Genomic DNA, 22,306 nt, shown 5'->3' with positions numbered 1-22,306 from the left:
AAACCTATTATACCTCATTTAGTTCTAGATCTTAAACTGAGAAGGAATCTTATATAAAATACCAATAAACCTATTATACCTCATTTAGTTCTAGATCTTAAACTTAGAAGGAATCTTATATAAAATACCAATAAACCTATTATACCTCATTTAGTTCTAGATCTTAAACTTAGAAGGAATCTTATATAAAATACCAATAAACCTATTATACCTCATTTAGTTCTAGATCTTAAACTGAGAAGGAATCTTATATAAAATACCAATAAACCTATTATACCTCATTTAGTTCTAGATCTTAAACTTAGAAGGAATCTTATATAAAATACCAATAAACCTATTATACCTCATTTAGTTCTAGATCTTAAACTTAGAAGGAATCTTATATAAAATACCAATAAACCTATTATACCTCATTTAGTTCTAGATCTTAAACTTAGAAGGAATCTTATATAAAATACCAATAAACCTATTATACCTCATTTAGTTCTAGATCTTAAACTGAGAAGGAATCTTATATAAAATACCAATAAACCTATTATACCTCATTTAGTTCTAGATCTTAAACTTAGAAGGAATCTTATATAAAATACCAATAAACCTATTATACCTCATTTAGTTCTAGATCTTAAACTTAGAAGGAATCTTATATAAAATACCAATAAACCTATTATACCTCATTTAGTTCTAGATCTTAAACTTAGAAGGAATCTTATATAAAATACCAATAAACCTATTATACCTCATTTAGTTCTAGATCTTAAACTGAGAAGGAATCTTATATAAAATACCAATAAACCTATTATACCTCATTTAGTTTAGATCTTAAACTTAGAAGGAATCTTATATAAAATACCAATAAACCTATTATACCTCATTTAGTTCTAGATCTTAAACTTAGAAGGAATCTTATATAAAATACCAATAAACCTATTATACCTCATTTAGTTCTAGATCTTAAACTTAGAAGGAATCTTATATAAAATACCAATAAACCTATTATACCTCATTTAGTTCTAGATCTTAAACTTAGAAGGAATCTTATATAAAATACCAATAAACCAATTATACCTCATTCAGCTCTAGATCTTAAACTTAGAAGGAATCTTATATAAAATACCAATAAACCAATTATACCTCATTCAGCTCTAGATCTTAAACTTAGAAGGAATCTTATATAAAATACCAATAAACCTATTATACCTCATTTAGTTCTAGATCTTAAACTTAGAAGGAATCTTATATAAAACTAGAACACACCCGTGATATCACGGGTCCGTGACTGAATTAAAGTATATAACTATGCGCAAGCCTTATTTTAGTATTAGTATTGTCATCTGATAAAGTCATGCCGATTATAAGATACACAGTTTTTCTCTGCTTTCAAGTCTTTCTGTTTGAACCCGTCGAACTGAAACAATGATATTAATTATTTGGAAAACAAAAGGTCCTGGAATGGAGTATTTTTTAATCAACAGCATTGTCCTATATAAGTTATAAATAAAGTTGAATTCTTTGCTTCGCTGTTTTACGTCATGCCCACTAACAAATTGAAAACTGTACCTATACGCCTTATTTTTAGTCCAGATTTTTAGTATTCGTATTGTTATCTTAGAAAGTGTTACTGATTAAAATACTACAATAGGTAACAATTTGACAATTTAGTAGTGTCAACCCTGTGGTTATGACCCGTGTATATAGCATATTAATCCTGAATACAACGTTTGGTGGTGCGCCTGTCAGATGCGGAACATACAGATAAGGTAATAGGTAACAGGTAACTATACTATTGGTATCGGTAGCGGACTCGACTCGGAACTTCTTAATTATTGGCAATATTAATTACATGGAAAACAAAAGGGCCTGGAGTGGTGTAATTTTTAATCTACACCTTTGTACTATATTAGTTATATATAAAGTTGAATTCTGTGATTCGTCGTTTTTACGTGATGACGGCTAACAAATTGGACCTCGTAATTTTAGTATTATAGATACCAATAAACCTATTATACCTCATTTAGTTCTAGATCTTAAACTTAGAAGGAATCTTATATAAAATACCAATAAACCAATTATACCTCATTCAGCTCTAGATCTTAAACTTAGAAGGAATCTTATATAAAATACCAATAAACCTATTATACCTCATTTAGTTCTAGATCTTAAACTTAGAAGGAATCTTATATAAAATACCAATAAACCTATTATACCTCATTTAGTTCTAGATCTTAAACTTAGAAGGAATCTTATATAAAATACCAATAAACCAATTATACCTCATTCAGCTCTAGATCTTAAACTTAGAAGGAATCTTATATAAAATACCAATAAACCTATTATACCTCATTTAGTTCTAGATCTTAAACTTAGAAGGAATCTTATATAAAATACCAATAAACCTATTATACCTCATTTAGTTCTAGATCTTAAACTTAGAAGGAATCTTATATAAAATACCAATAAACCAATTATACCTCATTCAGCTCTAGATCTTAAACTTAGAAGGAATCTTATATAAAATACCAATAAACCTATTATACCTCATTTAGTTCTAGATCTTAAACTTAGAAGGAATCTTATATAAAATACCAATAAACCTATTATACCTCATTCAGCTCTAGATCTTAAACTTAGAAGGAATCTTATATAAAATACCAATAAATCTATTATACCTCATTTAGTTCTAGATCTTAAACTTAGAAGGAATCTTATATAAAATACCAATAAACCAATTATACCTCATTCAGCTCTAGATCTTAAACTTAGAAGGAATCTTATATAAAATACCAATAAACCTATTATACCTCATTTAGTTCTAGATCTTAAACTTAGAAGGAATCTTATATAAAATACCAATAAACCTATTATACCTCATTCAGCTCTAGATCTTAAACTTAGAAGGAATCTTATATAAAATACCAATAAACCAATTATACCTCATTCAGCTCTAGATCTTAAACTTAGAAGGAATCTTATATAAAATACCAATAAACCTATTATACCTCATTTAGTTCTAGATCTTAAACTTAGAAGGAATCTTATATAAAATACCAATAAACCAATTATACCTCATTTAGTTCTAGATCTTAAACTTTGAAGGAATCTTATATAAAATACCAATAAACCTATTATACCATGTATACCATTTAGCTCTAGATCTTAAACTTAGAAGGAATCTGATATAAAATACCAATAAACCTATTTTAACTCATTTAGCTCTAGATCTTAAACTTAGATGGAATCTGATATAAAATATCAATAAACCAATTATACCATGTATACCATTTAGTTCTAGATCTTAAACTTAGAAGGAATCTTATATAAAATACCAATAAACCTATTATACCATGTATACCATTTAGCTCTAGATCTTAAACTTAGAAAAAGGAATCTGATATAAAATACCAATAAACCTATTTCAACTCATTTAGATCTAGAAATAGAATTATCATAAATAAGAATCCCTATGATATAGAACAGGGTAAAAATATCAGTTAAATGAACACAAACTTCTCAAAAAGTACAACCTTCAGAAAATCTTCATCAATACCCACCTTTCTAGGAGGCGATTTTTTGTCAGACATATCCAAGAATGGGAACACTGTGTATTGTAGAGACGGCATGCAGACCCCTTGTTTCGTCGTATTAGGTTTTTATACATTGATACGTTGACAGTAAACAAACTCCAACTCTTTTCTTGTTTCTTGTATATTTCATCTGAAATAAAAACAATTTAACTTTGAATATACTACTTTATAGTCTTTTACATTCCTTGGTTTTCAAATTTCAGGTTTTGAGCATTTCTGATGTTCAATTTGTATCATAGTTTATCAAGATGTTTTTTAGGAAAAGTCCATTAACTGCCATTTTGGATAGTTATACACCAAATTTATGTCATTTTTTCAATAGGTTAGTGGGATTATGATCAGTATGATGTTTTCTTGACATGATTAATAAAACATTTATCATTGAGAAAGGGTCCTTTATATCATGATGATAACGTTTATGACCAGTGCTAGAAAACTGTTTTGTTTAAGATACATGTGTCTTGTTTGTGATATGTATATATTATTCCTTTTTAAACATTTAGGAAGTACATTTAATAATCTACACTATTTCTGTCTCAGTTACAGTTAACAGTACTAGGAAATCTCATGTATTTTGTATAAAATGGATATGAACAAATCAAATGTCAGGTATTTTGTCTGCAACAAGATAGCATTCTTGAAAACACATATCAAGGTCATAAACAGTCTTTATCATAAATAGCCTTTACAACAGTATACCTGGAGTCAGTTTTTAAACTAAAAAGACCATCAAAAAATACCTTGACTGAAAATTTTAACTAGAAGTGGGACAGACAGACGGACAGACAAACAGACAAATGCATAGACCAAAAACATACATGTGTAATGCCCCTACGTGGGGCATAAAAAATGTACTAAAAATAAAAATGGTTATTTGTTTTTGTTAGCTACACCATGTAGAGTTACAATTTAATAATCAATATGTTATGTAACATGTCATATTAGTACATTGTCATGATTGTGTGTACCTATTGTAATTAATACACCATTTATTTGAAAAATTTTCTTTGTTGTAGGAATCATTTTATACATACATGTATCTAAATGATAAAGAATATAGTATTTCAAATATTTACAAAACAACATATTTTAAGAATGATTGATAACAGTATTATGTATATCTGAAGTTAAATAGCTAAAAAACCCAACATTAAACTCAAATGACCTAGCCAACAAGAGTACACTAGCTCTAACCTAAAGCTATTTACCACTAGTCTATATTTAGACGGAGATAAAAAATCAATACTTTTTCTATCTAGTTATTCATGCATTAGAGACATAGATCTTTTCAAAAGAACATTGATTTTTATTAAAATAGGAAGTGTGAGATTATATGTGAGCCACAAAAGGCAACAAAAATCTGGAAAATCCTAAGCTTTCCATTTGATTTACAAAACTGAACATGTTATATGAAATTAGTTTTTTGCATATGGATTTATATATTGTATAATTTCCCCCCTTTTCTTCAATTGAAACCTACAGGTCAAAGTGATACTTAAGGTAATCAGTGGAGAACAAATCATATGTTAATTAAGAATTATTAACCAACTAAGTGCATTATTGCCAAAAGTGACTGTTTATTAGAATAACTTATTTTCTGTAATGGCCCTGTTTTTCTGTAATGGCCCTGTTTTTTTTCTGTAATGGCCCTGTTTTTCTGTAATGGCCCTGTTTTTTTCTGTAATGGCCCTGTTTTTCTGTAATGGCCCTGTTTTTTCTGTATTGGCCCTGTTTTTCTGTAATGGCCCTGTTTTTTCTGTAATGGCCCTGTATTAATGCAGTTTGTCTGTATTAAGCCCTGTTAGGGTTTTTAATAAAGTTAATAAAACTTAGGGTTTTTAATAAAGTTAATAAAACTTAAGTTGTAAAGAGTATAATACCTTTTTGTATTTTATTTAATTTAGTAACCAGCAACCAACATTAAAAAAACATATAAAGGGATCACTGTTCATCCTGTTTTTTAACACATATCTCTTTCAACTTAATATCTTGGATATTTGGTATATTTAAAAGCTTTATAATGGTAAAGTACAAATTATTTTGTTTAAACTTAAAAGAGTAAGACAGTACATCAAGTTAGCAGCAACACATACACTTTTGTTCAGTTGGTTAATAAATGTATTAAGTAATGGGTGTTTTTATAATGGCCCTGTTATATGTCCTCGGTCAGTAATAATGGCCTCGGATGTCTGTAATAGCCCTCGGCGTTGCCTCGGGCCATTACAGACTTCCTCTACCATTATTACAGACCTTGGACATATAACAGGGCCATTATAAAAACACCCATTCATTAATACTATAATAATTCATGGGGACTTGAATATTATCAGATTATTACATGTCATTTTTCATATCGCATGTATTATCAGCCCTAGGTTCAATATCAGCCCAAGAGCCGCATGGCTCGAGGGCTGATATTGACCGAGGGCTGATATTGACCGAGGGCTGATAATACATGCGATATGAAAAATGACATGTTATGATCTTTTTATCATATGCTTCAACAGTAGAGAAAAAAAATAACAGATTCATATATTGATCCTTTTACATGGTTCCCGAAAAGAAGTTGAAAGAATAAAAAGTTCACGGACGTCGGACCCAAAATTTGATACATTCAATATGAAATCTTTCGATCATATGCCTCAACAGAGAAAAAAAACCCACACATTTTAATTTGGACGAATCGACAAAAAAAATAATAATTCAACAATATACATAATGAACATTGTTTGGAAAAGTCAACTTTTTTAAAGTAACTTTCTAAATTATGTTTCAGAAAACTTAAAAAATGCATTTATTTAATTTTTTTTTTTTTTTTAATTCAATTTTATTATTTTACACAATTTACTTTCCAGTATTCAAATAATTGTTTTGTACACTACTTTGTAATGTTTTTCACTGAAAACGTAGCATTGAGGTGTATTTTCCGGAATTTACCGAGTATCACCGGAATGCCATGTGATAACGTTACGGAAAGGCATGCGATAATAATCCAAGCATGTGATAAACTTTTCATATCAGCCCGCTAAGCACCAATTCGTAAAATATGGAGTTTACGTTAATTTAATGTTATTATCATACAGTAAAAATCATATGTTATTTAGTCTAAGTATATGATAAATTGTGATTTTACCACGGGTTGGCCCTTTATGACAACGAGGGGTAAAATATCGGCATAAAGAAACAACTCGTGGTAAAATCACGATATATTCAAGCCCCCATGAATTATTTCGATTCTAATCATTGCTAATAGGACAAATACGGCAATTCTTTTGCATCGAAGCACTCTAGGTGGAGGCAAATATTTGCCGTTGCCATAAATAAACGTACTTTTAAATTGGCGTAAAAGAACGGAACAAACTGAATTATTGACATGCTCGTAATGACGTATTTAGATAGTTTTGGACGAATTTAAATGATAATTGACTTTTATGTCTTATCTATATAAAAAAAATTTGGCTTATACCACATTTTAGCATAGTTTGTTTACGTTTCCTTGTGATGATTTTCAGTTTCTCAAGCGTGTAATTTCCCGTAAAATGCTTATAATCTTTACGTCAATGATGACGTTGGGTACCTCATTCATAAAAAAAGCATATGACGTGGGAGTAAGATCGGAACAGCCCTGGCAATATATTCATAATTTACCACAGGTGTGTACTCAAAGCGTTTGAAGGACGTCATGTTAGAATTACTGTGTTAACATTTGGTACTACATGTACATACAAACAAAGACTATCAAAGACTCTGACCAAAGTAATTATACAGAAATCTTCTTAGTTCACTCTGTCCATCTGAATAGGAAAGCAGTATTTGTAAATCAGTGCAACCTTCTTTAATTGTTTCTTTAATTTTGTAACAATTGAAGATATAGATGAATTATAATAAAAACAAGAATGTGTCCATAGTACATGTAGTACACGGATGCCCCACTCCAGGCCTTCATTAGGAGGCGGTACCCGGTACTTTTACCCTCCTATGCTATGACAAGTACCGCCTAAATGTAGGAATTTTTATATAAGATATTCATGGAATAAATTGAAAAGTACCACCTAGAAACGTGGAAGTACCAGTCAACATGAAAGATAATGAAACCCGGGCACTCACACTATCATTTTCTACATTTAGTGGACCATGAAATTGGGGTAAAACTCTAATTTGGCATTTAATAATTAAAGAACCTTAGTGAGCACGCTCACATACCCCACGTCCCCACATTGTCATTGGAGAAATTAAATAAGTATAAGAAAAAAAAAATTTTTAAGAAAAAATATTGAATAATAATTTCCTGTCAATATACATAGTATGTCCTTATTATCTACAAAATTTCATGAAATTCTGTTGTGTGTTTTCAGAGGAGTTGAGATGACAAACTGTTGCAGAAGTACATTGAGGCAAATAAGTTCAAAGGGGCATAACTCCTAGAAAAAAAATTGAACCGTAATTTCCGGTTGATATGCACATCTACATAGTATGTCCTTATTATCTACAAAGTTTCATGAAATTCTGTTGTGTGGTTTGAGAGGAGTTGCGATGACAAACTGTTGCAGTAGTACATTAAAGTAAATAAGTTCAAAGGGGTGTAACTCCTAGAAAAAAAATTGAATCGCAATTTCCCGTCGATATGCACAACTACATAGTATGCCCTTATTATCTGAAAAGGTTTCGTGAAATTCTGTTGTGTGGTTTGAGAGGAGTTGCGATGACAAACGGTTGCAGTAATACATTAAAGTAAATAAGTTCAAAGGGGCGTAACTCCTAGAAAAAAAATTGAATCGCAATTTCCTGTCGATATGCACAACTACATAGTATGTCCTTATTATCTGAAAAGGTTTCGTAAAATTCTGTTGTGTGGTTTGAGAGGAGTTGCGATGACAAACTGTTGCAGTAGTACATTAAAGTAAATAAGTTCAAAGGGCAGGGCTCACGCTACCAGGCGACTTGGGCGAAGAAGTCGCCTTCCTGACCGTCACTTCGCTTTCCCCGACCCCCAAAAGCGAAAACAAGTCGCCCTGTTCTTGACGATAGTCGCTTTCAGTCGCTTCCGTCATCGGACATTTTCAATTTTTACCAAGTTGATGAAACATCAATTTTTTATTGATAATTAAAGAAATTCAGACATAAACGATTCATTATCTTTTGAAAAGAGGTTGAAGCATTGTCTTCGCTGTGTGTAGCAGGTTATTTGATAAAAATACAACTTTTTATCACTTCGTGCATTTCCGGTGCTTGTTACTCGAAAACGTACATCAACCTCAATTTCGGCGGCAAAATAAGTTTGTTACTTCATTTAAACGTGATAAAAGTTGCCTCCAGTAAATTTTTCATCCATTTATTGCATTAAAAACGTCATGTTCCTTTCCAAATAACTTGTCAAACATCGTTTATTTTTGTAAATTTTCTTGCATTCGTCCGCTTAATAACTTTTATATTTTTTTATGAGAAACACTGAATGCCATACACAAGATAATTTTAAATTAAATTGTAATTAATATATATATATTATAATTTCTTTACATTTTTTTTTTTTTTTAGTGCTAGATATTTAGTTGGTAGTTTCTCACAAGCTTAAACAACTTTTAATTTCAAATGTTACTTTAATTGTAATTTTTTTACTCAGATATGAATTGAACAATATAAAAAGAACATTATTTACATATGGCCCTTTATACTATTGTAAAATCTAAACATTGTATCGCACCGTGCGAATGAGCACTTCTCTTTCAAATCTCACCACTTCTCCCTATCAGTTTCAAAAAGAGAAGTCACTTCTCCCTATAATTCTGAAGTAGTGTGAGCCCTGAAAGGGCGTAACTCCTAGAAAAAAAATTGAATCGCAATTTCCCGTCGATATGCACAACTACATAGTATGTCCTTATTATCTGAAAAGGTTTCGTGAAATTCTGTTGTGTGGTTTGAGAGGAGTTGCGATGACAAACGGTTGCAGTAATACATTCAAGTAAATAAGTTCAAAGGGGCGTAACTCCTAGAAAAAAAATTGAATCGCAATTTCCCGTCGATATGCACAACCACAAAGTATGTCCTTATTATCTGAAAAGGTTTCGTGAAATTCTGTTGTGTGGTTTGAGAGGAGTTGCGATGACAAACTGTTGCAGTAGTAGTACATTAAAGTAAATAAGTTCAAAGGGGCGTAACTCCTAGAAAAAAAATTGAATTGCAATTTCCCGTCGATATGCACAACTACATAGTATGTCCTTATCATCTGAAAAGGTTTCGTGAAATTCTGTTGTGTTTTGAGAGGAGTTGCAATGACAAGAAACAGGACTGACGGACGGACGGACTGACGGACGGACGGACGGGTCAAAAACATTATACCCAGCGCAACTTCGTTGCGTGGGGTATAATTAGAGATATCATATCATAGGGCACATGCATGTATACTAAGTTTCAAGGTGATTGGACTTCAACTTCATCAAAAACTACCTTGACCAAAAACTTTAACCTGAAACTCTCACTATCATTTCTATGTTCAGTGAACCGTGAAATTGGGGTAAAAACTCTAATTTGGCATTAAAATTAGACAGATCATATCATAGGGCACATGTGTACTAAGTTTCAAGTTGATTGTACTTCAACTTCATCAAAAACTACCTTGACCAAAAACTTGAACCTGAAGCGGGACAGATGGACGAACGAACAAACAGACGCACAGACCAGAAAACATAATACCCCTCTACTATCATAGGTGGGTCATAAAAAGTGAGACATTCCTTCATTTTAAACCCCTCACTAGGGCTCCCTCAGTTAGCAGAAAAAAAGAGTGAGAGGAGGTCATAAGGGGTTTATCTATATCTGTAACCATTATATAGGCGTTTTGCATTTGCGCCGATCTGCATTTCATTTGCGCCGATTTTTTCTTTCATTTGCGCCGATTTTTTTACAGGTAAATTACAGGTGAATAGATATAAGAAGATGTGGTATGAGTGCCAATGAGACCAACTCTCTAACAAAGTCATGTTATTTTTTATTTATTATTATAGACGTCTTCGGTTAGCCACTTGTACAAATGAAATGAATTGTCAATCATAACATGTATATATATATATATATATATATATATATATATATATAACTGTTGTCCCCTGCTCACCACGGGGAGATGGAAGAAGGACCACAAGAAACATCTCCAGACTTTTTCCTTGACCGTACCCGTAGTTCTTAGCCTCTGACTTTCGGTTATCTGCCACATGGTTTTGCTCGTTTTGTGATTTGATAATAGTCAGACTATCAGAATCCGTGGTGACTGGATTTACACGATTGTATGGTTCATTAGTAAGATATGTTTTAGGACATTGACCTTCCTATATGTATGATCGTCGCTGATTAAAGAATTGACTACTCGGCTTAGTTTTAATGTGCAATATGTCCATCATGTTACAACGAAGTTCCAGAACAATATGAATCAAAATTAACTAATTAAACATAAGTGAACAACACTTATAACCAAATTTTACCAATGGTATAGTACATGTACAAGTATTAACTTACCTGTAAATCTAATTAGGAGAAAATATAAAATCGGCGCAAATGAAAAAATGAAATCGGCGCAAATGAAAGAATGAAAATTTCCAAAATCGGCGCAAATGTCATACGCCCCATTATATCACTGAGCATAACAAATTCAATTGAATTCAAATCACAGAATAGACACTCTGCACACCTTTTTTTAAATGACTCAAGTGCTGTGCAGGTTACTAAGAATACAGATAGTCCTTTCCAAAATCATACCATATCACGGAAGAATGATTGCCTGTAAACATCAGTCCTGACAAATGATACCAGGAATCTGTCATAATGTCCCAGAAAGGTGCACGTGGATGTTAGTGGCATGCAATGAGGGAAAAGCCACAGGGTTGTTTTATGATTCTGTACACCATGATGACTTTGCACTTGCTCTTCTTTCGTGCACTATCTCCCAGTTAAGAGTTTGTAGCATGTCAATGAATCATGACCAAAGGTGCAGTGCCAAATAACCTCCATGGAATATTCAATGTCAATGAATCATGACCAGAGGTGCAGGGACAAATAACCTCCATGGAATATTCAATGTCAATGAACCATGACCAGAGGTGCAGGGACAAATAACCTCCATGGAATATTCAATGTCAATGAATCATGACCAGAGGTGCAGGGACAAATAACCTCCATGGAATATTCAATGTCAATGAACCATGACCAGAGGTACAGGGACAGATAACCTCCATGGAATATTCAATGTCAATGAATCATGACCAGAGGTACAGGGACAAATAACCTCCATGGAATATTCAATGTCAATGAACCATGACCAAAGGTGCAGGGACAAATAACCTCCATGCAATATTCAATGTCAATGAACCATGACCAAAGGTGCAGGGACAAATAACCTCCATGGAATATTCAATGTCAATGAACCATGACCAAAGGTATGACCTAAATCCCCCCCCCCCCCCACCTTTAAAAAAAAATCAAAACCCTGTCAATTGGAAACGTAAAATATAAAATTTATAAAAAGTGAAAGGTAGCTCATGTCAATAGATATTAGCAATTCATTAATATTTCTTGCAAGTTGGTGAAAGCATTCTCTAGTACTTGACTCAAAACTGGAAAATTCCCCCCTTTTTATGAATAAAATCCCAAAACCTGGAAACAGTAAATCTGAAATTTACAAAAAACAAAAGGGAGCTCACGTCACTCAATAGATATATATACACTTCAAAAAAGTTTCATGCATATTGGTTAAAGCGTTTTTGAGTTAATGTCCGACATGTGGACCACAGATGGACAACAGTATACCATAATAAGGCCCGTAAAGAGACATAAAAAAATATTTACTAAAGCAGATATATTTATATTTACAATTAATCATGACAATATGATTAAATATAATTTAAAAATAAAATTAGTGAGAGTGAATAAAAATAAGGGTTTGAAATGTCTTTGGTGGAATAAGTTTGAAACCAATTTCACAACACATCCATTAATTAGTCATGCTTGTACTTGCATGATGGTTTATTTGTAATTCATAATCATGTGATAATGTTCTGATGACTAATGTTTCATGTAGCAAATTTATATTATTGAAAGTCAGAACCATTTGATCTAGACTCCTGTAGCAATATAGGAAATCAAATATAGCATGGTTGATTTGCACAAAATCTAGTTCCATTGGAGGAATATATATTTGTACATGATGTACTGTACATCATAAGATTACATACTGATTTGATATTATACTATATATTTGTACATGATGTACTGTACATCATAAGATTACATACTGATTTGATATTATACTATATATAAATGTACTGTACATCATAAGATTACATACTGATTTGATATTATACTATATATAAATGTACTGTACATCATAAGATTACATACTGATTTGATATTATACTATATATAAATGTACTGTACATCATAAGATTACATACTGATTTGATATTATACTATATATAAATGTACTGTACATCATAAGATTACATACTGATTTGATATTATACTATATATAAAATTAAGGAGATATGGCTGTATGATTATCAATAAGACAATTATCTGCCAGAGTTCAAACGCAGGGGATGTAAGCAATTATATGCAACTTCTATTCAAATTCTATTACAGCAAAGAAATCCTAAGAAATCAAGAAAAGAAGATAGGATGACTTTTTCACTTCAATAAGTCAAAAAATCTGAATGTCTAGCTAAGGGACATGTGTATAACTTAGCCATTTTTTTCCCCAATACAAGTAAATAAAATTTACTAGTGTAAGTATCCTTCAAATTAACTAATATAAGTTTATTCATATTACTTCTTCAAGTAAAAAAAAAATTACTTGCACATGTAGTACCCCTGAATGATGTAAATGTATATTATATGTATATATGACACATAGTTTTAATAGCAGTGCTGAATAATAAATATAATGTCAAATCTCATCTGGTAACTCCAGAGAATGATCAGAATTTAAAAATGAGAAACTAGAGGCTCTAAAGAGCCTGTGTTGCTCACCTTGGTATATACATGATAAATATATGTGAATATTAAACAAAGGAAAAAGATGGATTCATGACAAAATTGTGTTTTGGTAATCATGGTGATAGTGATGTGTTTGTACATCATACTTTACTGAACATTCTTGCTGCTTATAATTATTTCTATCTTTAATGATCTTGGCGGCCTAATGGCCCAGTAGTTTCGGTGGAAAATGTTAGTAAAAATTTACAAATTTTATGAAAATTGTTAAAAATTGACTATAAACATGTCTTAGGGGGTCAATTGACCATTTTGGTCATGTTGACTTATTTTTAGGTCTTACTTTGTTGTAAATTATTGCTGTTTACAATTTATCTTTATCTATAATAATATTCAAGATAATAACAAACTATATAGAGCCAGTGTCGCTCACCTTGGTCTATGTGAATATTGAACAAAGGAAGCAGATGGATTCATGACAAAATTGTGTTTTGGTGATGGTGATGTATTTGTACATCTTACTTTACTAAACAGTCTTGCTGCTTACAATTATTTCTATCTATAATGATCTGGACACAGTAGTTTCAGTGGAAAATGTTAATAAAAATTTACAAATTTTATGAAAATTGCTAAAAATTGACTATAAAGGACAATAACTCCTTAGGGGGTCAATTGACGATTTCGGTCATGTTGACCTATTTGTAAATCTTACTTTGCTGAACATTATTGCTGTTTGCAGTTTATCTCTATCTATAATAATATTCAAGACAATAACCAACCAGATGCTCCGCAGGGCACAGCTTTATACGACCACAGAGGTTGAACCCTGAACGGTTGGGGCAAGTATGGACACAACATTCAAGCTGGATTCAGCTCTAAATTTGGATTGTGATTAAAAATTTGACACAGCTTAGGTTTCTGACACATAATGAATGTGGTCTAATGAACTTAAAAAATTTTTTGCCTTTGAGCAATTCACTATGCTGTTGAATATTAATCCTCTCAAAAAAATGTTTGAAGAAATTTTCTTTTTATTTATGAAATCTGAAATGAAAAAAATTGACCCCTCCCCCAATTTTTTTTTCACATCCCCCTTTCCCTTATTCCAAAACTGATCTCAATTCAAATTTCTAATGCAACAATAACTACTCGTTTAAACATGTTAAATACATATTAAAATGTAAAAAAAAGTGCTTGTTATCACTGAATGGTAAAGATTGTTTTAATTTATCAGTTGGTAGTAAAAGTGAATATACATTGTACATATTGTATAAAGCAATGATTTAAGTTGATTCAACTACTATTCTGGACAAAGAAAGATAACTCCAATTGAAAATATGAAAATTTCTTGCTATTGCACAATATTGTGCAATTAGATATTTCTTGCTATTGTGCAATACTGTGCAATTGGAAATATTTGCTATTGCACAATACTGTGCAATTGAAGATTTCTTGCTATTGTGCAATACTGTGCAATTGAAAATTTCTTGCTATTGCACAATACTGTGCAATTAAGATTTCTTGCTATTGCTGAATACTGTCCAATTGAAAATTTCTTGCTATTGCACAATACTTAATATAATAATTTTGGATCCTGATTTGGACCAACTTGAAAACTAGGCCCATAATCAAAAATCTAAGTACATGTTTAGATTCAGCATATCAGAGAAGCCCAAGAATTCAATTTTTGTTAAAATCAAACTTTAATTTTGGACCCTTTGGACTTTAATGTAGACCAATTTGAAAACGGGACCAAAAATTAAGAATCTACATACACAGTTAGATTTGGCACATCAAAGAACCCTAATTATTCAATTTTTGATGAAATCAAACAAAGTTTAATTTTGGGACCAAAACTTCCAAAATCAATCCCAACCTTTCTTTTATGGTCATAAATCTTGTTTAAATTTCATTGATTTCTATTTACTTATACTAATGTTATGGTGCGAAAACCAAGAAAAATGCTTATTTGGGCCCCTTTTAGGCCCCTAATTCCTAAACTGTTTGGACCTCAACTCCCAAAATCAATCTCAACCTTCCTTTTGTGGTCATTAACCTTGTGTTTAAATTTCATTTATTTCTATTTACTTATACTAAAGTTGCCAACAAAGGTCTCGATGGCGTCAACCTAGGCAATATCCTTCATCATAAATTAGTACAATCGAAAATACCTCCTTATTTCAAAGACCAGTCTGTACCAATAATTTCTTATACCTATACCAAACCTATTGCAACTAAAATTTTCAATTACAAACGCGTTTTGCAGGATCTCGATATTGACGACTTCAAGTCTAAACCTCCTGATTGCACTTGTGCTAGTTCCAAATTCACATATAATCCTGCTGGCCACGTTATTACCGGTGACCTTAACATTGTTAATAACACTTCTCTACGAAATGTGTTATCGAAAGGTCCCAAATATCGTGAGCCTAAATCCATCAATTGGAAATACAACTTTAAAATTTTGATGGATTCAGTCGAGGATTATGCCAGGCAATGGGCTAAGCGCGAGAAGGAAGACGTAGACACTCTTTCCGAATGGATTAAGGCAGTGAGGTCGTTGATACAAATCAGAATTAAGAAACTGAATGGGTCCATCAATGCCCATGCTACGTCAATCTTTAAAGACCCAAATGTTGCAAAACACCTATCTGACCTCCATGACAAATATGTTGTTGTCCCCGCAGATAAAGCCCCAAATAACATCGTTTTTGTGTGTAAAAGTCACTACATCAACTGCTTGATAAACGAATTAGGTATTGACAATTCACTTGGAAACTCAACATATACCCTCACGACACTTACCAAAGAGGAAATCCTGGATAATCATAGGTCTGTTCTATGTTCCTTTGGAATTTCAACCAAAGATGAAGAACTGGATCTTCCATCACTGTATTGGATACCTAAACTACATAAGTGTCCTTACAAACAACGGTATATTGCTGGGTCTTCCAAGTGCTCCACGAAACCTCTTTCTAAATTATTAACATCTATTTTATCAGCAATCAAAGACGGGCTTCAAAGTTATTGTGAAACTGCCTATTCTAGAGGTGGCGTGAATCAGATGTGGATACTTAAAAATTCAAAAGATCTTTTAGAGTACATACAATCTAACTCTCTTTCATCTTGTAACAGTATTAAAACATTTGACTTTTCTACTCTGTACACAAGTATTCCACATTCCAAACTAAAAGACAAATTGAAAGAGTTGGTATTACTTTGCTTCATAAAAAAGAATGGCCAACGTAGATACAAGTATCTTGTCTTAGGGAGGGATAAATCCTACTTTGTAAAGAATCACTCTGATTCAAACAAAAAATTCTCTGAAACTGATATTATCAAGATGCTTGATTTCTTGATTGACAACATATTTGTTACGTTCGGAGGACGTGTTTTTCAACAGACTGTCGGCATTCCAATGGGAACAAACTGTGCCCCTCTACTCGCCGACTTGTTTCTTTATTATTATGAGGCTGACTTCATGCAGGAACTTCTTAGGAAGAAAGACAAGAAGTTAGCAATATCCTTTAACTCTACTTTCCGCTATATAGATGATGTTCTTTCACTAAACAATTCAAAATTTGGTGACTACGTGGAACGCATCTATCCAATCGAACTAGAGATAAAGGATACTACAGATACAATTAAGTCGGCTTCATATCTTGACTTACATCTAGAAATTGACAATGAGGGTCGGTTGAAAACAAAACTTTACGACAAAAGAGATGATTTCAGCTTTCCAATTGTGAACTTTCCATTTCTAAGTAGCAACATTCCAGCAGCACCTGCATACGGGGTATATATCTCCCAATTGATACGATATTCCCGTGCTTGCATTTCCTATCATGATTTTCTTGATAGAGGTTTGCTGCTCACAAGGAAGCTATTAAACCAAGAGTTCCAAATAGTGAAGTTGAAATCATCCCTTCGTAAATTTTACGGACGCCATCACGAGTTGGTTGACCGTTATGGAATAACCGTTTCACAAATGATATCGGATATGTTCCTTACGTCGTAACTACAATCCCCTTCCCTTTCATGAATATGACCTACCGAATTAGACTATTTACCGGATTTGTAATCACATAAGCAACACGACGGGTGCCACATGTGGAGCAGGATCTGCTTACCCTTCCGGAGCACCTGAGATCACCCCTAGTTTTTGGTGGGGTTCGTGTTGTTTATTCTTTAGTTTTCTATGTTGTGTCGTGTGTACTATTGTTTTTTCTGTTTGTCTTTTTCATTTTTAGCCATGGAGTTGTCAGTTTGTTTTAGATTTATGAGTTTGACTGTCCCTTTGGTATCTTTCGTCCCTCTTTTATTGTGCGAAAACCAAGAATAATGCTTATTTGGGCCCTTTTTTGGCCCCTTATACCTAAACTGTTGAAACAAAAACTCCCAAAATCAATCCCAACCTTCCTTTTGTGGTAATAAACCTTGTGTTAAAATTTCATAGATTTCTTTTCACATTTACTAAAGTTAGAGTGCGAAAACTAAAAGTATTCGGACGATGACGACAACGCAGATGACGACGCCAACATCATACAATTATAATACCAAAAAATTTTCAATTTTTGCGGTGGTATAAAAACAGCAAAATTTCCTTAAAGTTACCAATTCAGGGGCAGCAACCCAACAACCAGTTGTCCGGTTCATCTGAAAATTTCAGGGCAGATAGATCTTGACCTATTAAAACAATTTTACCCCATGTCAGATTTGCTCTAAATGCTTTGATTTTTGAGTTATAAGCCAAAAACTGCATTTTACCCCTATGTTCTATTTTTAGCCATGGCGGCCATCTTGGTTGGTTGGCCCGGTCACCGGACACATTTTTAAAACTAGATACCCCAAAAATGATTGTGGCTAAGTTTGGTTTAATTTGGCCCAATAGTTTCAGAGGAGAAGATTTTTGTAAAAGTTAACGACGACAGACGACGGCAGACGCAAAGTGAGCTAAAAAGGTTAATAGGACTACTGAAGATATGATAGAGTGGTGGTTTACTGTGTCAGGTATCCCAGTCTTTACCATAAATTATTGAATCCACAAGCTTGGAGGAGCTCAATTTTACAAAATTTTTAGTTAGATTCTGTTGGCTTGTAGAGAAGAGTTTCACAAGCAAGAAAGCAATTTTACAAGCCTTGGTCGTTTAACTTGTGGTAAGGCATGAAGATCCTGTGTTAGAATATGGCATACAGTAATAGACAAAGGACAAGGTTCACTTATGGCACAAAATGGCCTAAAATATCAACTTTATCATAAAACACCAAAAAAGTCTCAACAAGTGAAACTGCGAGCTACTGCTCACTGATGATGCCCCCGCCGCAAGTGGATAATATTAATAGTGTAAAAATATGGAAGTGTTCGGTAAACAGGAAGTTGCCGAGTGATGAATCTGAAAACGCATCACACGGTATAGCTGACTTATATAAATCCTGAAACCAAATTTCAGAAATCCTTGTATTGTAGTTCCTGAGAAAAATGTGACGAAAATTTTCAACTTGGCTATCATGTGTAAAATCATACAAGTGTTCGGTAAACAGGAAGTTGTCGAGTGATGAATCTGAAAACGCATCACACGGTATAGCTGACTTATATAAATCCTGAAACCAAATTTCAGAAATCCTTGTATTGTAGTTCCTGAGAAAAATGTGACGAAAATTTTCAACTTGGCTATCATGTGTAAAATCATACAAGTGTTCGGTAAACAGGAAGTTGTCGAGTGATGAATCTGAAAACGCATCACACGGTATAGCTGACTTATATAAATCCTGAAACCAAATTTCAGAAATCCTTGTATTGTAGTTCCTGAGAAAAATGTGACGAAAATTTTCAACTTGGCTATCATGTGTAAAATCAGACAAGTGTTCGGTAAACAGGAAGTTGTCAAGTGATGAATCTGAAAACGCATCACACGGTATGGCTGACATATATAAATGTTGATACCAAATTACAGAAAGGGTGGATGTGTAGTTCCTGAGAAAAATGTGACGAAAGTTTCATAGGACGGACTGACTGATGGACTGATGGACGGACTGACTGATGGACGGACTGACGGACGGACTGACGGACAGACAGAGCTAAAACAGTATACCCCCCCTTTTTTAAAGCGGGGGTATAATGACGGACGGACTGACGGACAGACAGAGGTAAAACAGTATACCCCCCCTTTTTTAAAGCGGGGGTATAATTAATTATTTGGTTCGAAAATGGGTCTATTTCAAAAGTCTAAATGCTGAATATATCAGTTCTTTTCATAAGAGTACATAATATTCTCCAAAGTAAGCCCATTTTGGACATTTTGTCAAAATATGATGATTTTGTGTATTTTTCAGACCTAAAAGCGTTAGAAACACTTTGGCCGCCACCTACGATCTACATATAAAATGTGCTGTAACCAAAAGATTTTAATTTTAACATAGATTTCATCAATATAAAAACTTTTTGGATCGGAGATGGCGGCCAAAGTTAATTATGCCAAAAACAATTAGAATTATACGAAAAAAGTACCAAAATTGACCTTTTACTACAAATTATGTTTATTTAAGGGGTCGCGGCTCTATTGTAAAGGAAAGTGCCAGAAAAATTAATTTTGTCTTAATAGTAACCTTCTCCTTTCCAGTTTGTTGTATTTCTGTCAAAAACCGTGAAAATCATTCATGCAAATTGGGGCATCATCAATGCCTCCTCATGTTAAGACAGGTTTTAAAAAATATGACTCTATACATAATGAATCATTATTCAAATTATATTCTGTCATCATAAGTAAATTGAAATTAAGTTATGTAGCTACCAAACTATCATTATTTCCAATATATCCTGCATATTGATGATCACAAAGAAGTCTAAAGCACTTTAATAGAGCAGGGATACAAGCAATCCTGTCTATGTGGTAAATGACCTCCTAAAGGTATGCATATAAACAGACAAACTTTTCCAGGGAAGGGCATAAAATCAAAAGTGGTCTATTGATTTTAGATGGCAAATCATGCTCTCTGATTACATGGTTACATTCTCTTCATCTACGTATACATGTATGATCATTTTACAGATTCTTTAAAAATACATGTAAATCAAGACTGACAATGCAACTGCCTGTATAATATTGCTCTTAATTAAAGGAATGTCACTAGAGGTTTCTATTTATTAAGACAAAAAGTTACAATGAAATATGCATAATAGATATATTTATATAAATAGTATTAACCAGATTTAATGATGAAGTATTTGACTATAAATTATAATTTTTGTATTTTTAAGGTTCATGTGGACCCTATGGCTAAAATGGCCGTATTTTCACCTCAAAATTTACTCTGAGTACAGACAAACCTGCGCATCTGTAAAAAAATTCAAGCATAGCATGCCCTAGATAAATGAATTTTAAATATGTTTTATGTTTTAGAAAAGTAAAAACTTACCAGGATTTTGCCGTGCACTTTTTTTCATTTCTCCAGAAGGTGCCAAAATAAACTAAGTTGGGAAACAGGTTTGAGAACTTCCCCACAGGTAAAAATTAAAGTGAGCATTTTTAATTGACATGGACATTAGATGGACAATAGATACCCGACAATAATTGGTTATTTAAACTGTGTACCTGAGTGGACCATATCACGGTAAACTCAACTGTTTGTTAATTTTATCGTCTTCTGCAGAGACGAAAAAAAGTGTACGGCAAAATCCAGTTAAGTTATGAATTTTCTAAATCATACAATGCATTTGAATTCTATTTATCTAGGGCATGCCATGCCTTAAAACTTTTCCAGATGCACAGGTTTGCCTGTACTCAGAGAAAATTTTGAGGTGAAAATACGGCCATTTTAGCCATAGGGTCCACATGAACCTTAACTTAATGTTAAGATGTCATTTGAAATCGTCCACAGTGACTGTTGCGATGGTCATCAGTCAAAATACTGTTTTCTTTACACTTCTCCACATATCTTACCCAAAGAAGTAGACATTATGATGTGTTGATGTTATTGTAGAAGACATGCCAAGCCCAACAAAAAGGCAACAGTTAAAATTAACAATATTTAAAAAATAAATACTCTACTTGTACTTTTTTGAAGCAGTTGTCTCCAGTTTCAATAAACACCAAACTTGTATATGTAAATATTTGCTAACATCTCTGGGAAAAGGGAAAACTTCATGCTTTCCATGACCTGAATACAGCACATATTTGTAAGCAATGGCAATATATAGGTCAACTGAATAAACATTCAAACAACACTTTATTTCACAAATTCAACGTGGAAAATTGATTCCCTACTGTTACTTTGTATAGAAGTCACATTTGATAGTATTGGATTTCATTTCACAGCATAGAAAAAGCAAAATATAACGAAAACAATGGCAGGGAGCGTGGGATGGAGGCCTCATTTTGATGATTTTCATGGATCTTTTCCGGCATCACAGAAGATAAATTTGTAAAACTATAGATGACCCCTTCCTTAAAATTCATCGAAGAATACGAATATGGGGATGTTTTAACTCTAGGTGCCACCAATTTTTCTATAATTAGGATTTTTGGAGGATACTCACCTTTGGAGGTCGTGTGGCTTTGATTCTACGCGGGCAAAAGCTTCTCTCTGATTGGATGAAAATACCAGACACCGAAAGCGAAAATGTTACATGCAGAGCGATTGGATAAAAATCTTGTTCTCGATTAAACGCGAACAAATTTTTTACAGTCTTATTCTTCAATTGTGATGAAATAATTCATAAATAATTTTAAGATACTAATTTGAAC

General features: G+C 32.7%; 1 protein-coding gene across 3 annotated transcripts in view; it reads right to left on the bottom strand.

The window, feature by feature from the left end:
* Positions 1 to 22,178, bottom strand: part of LOC143080745 (uncharacterized) — a 55,459-nt gene extending 33,281 nt beyond the window's left edge. The window contains exons 1-2 of one of the 3 annotated variants that reach the window (XM_076256746.1): positions 22,099 to 22,178; positions 3,552 to 3,714 (exon numbers count right to left, since the gene is read on the bottom strand). In XM_076256746.1, the coding sequence (XP_076112861.1) occupies positions 3,552 to 3,620 (69 nt within the window). In that variant the 5' untranslated portion in view covers positions 3,621 to 3,714; positions 22,099 to 22,178. Of the gene's footprint in view, positions 1 to 3,551; positions 3,715 to 21,610; positions 21,707 to 22,098 lie in introns of those variants that run through there. The other 2 variants (XM_076256747.1, XM_076256748.1) reach the window with 2 other exon arrangements.
* Between the last annotated feature and the right edge of the window lie 128 nt (positions 22,179 to 22,306).

Source organism: Mytilus galloprovincialis, chromosome 6 (assembly GCF_965363235.1).
Source record: "Mytilus galloprovincialis chromosome 6, xbMytGall1.hap1.1, whole genome shotgun sequence".
Classification (NCBI taxonomy): domain Eukaryota; kingdom Metazoa; phylum Mollusca; class Bivalvia; order Mytilida; family Mytilidae; genus Mytilus; species Mytilus galloprovincialis.
This window is presented reverse-complemented; position numbering and strand designations above follow the sequence as displayed.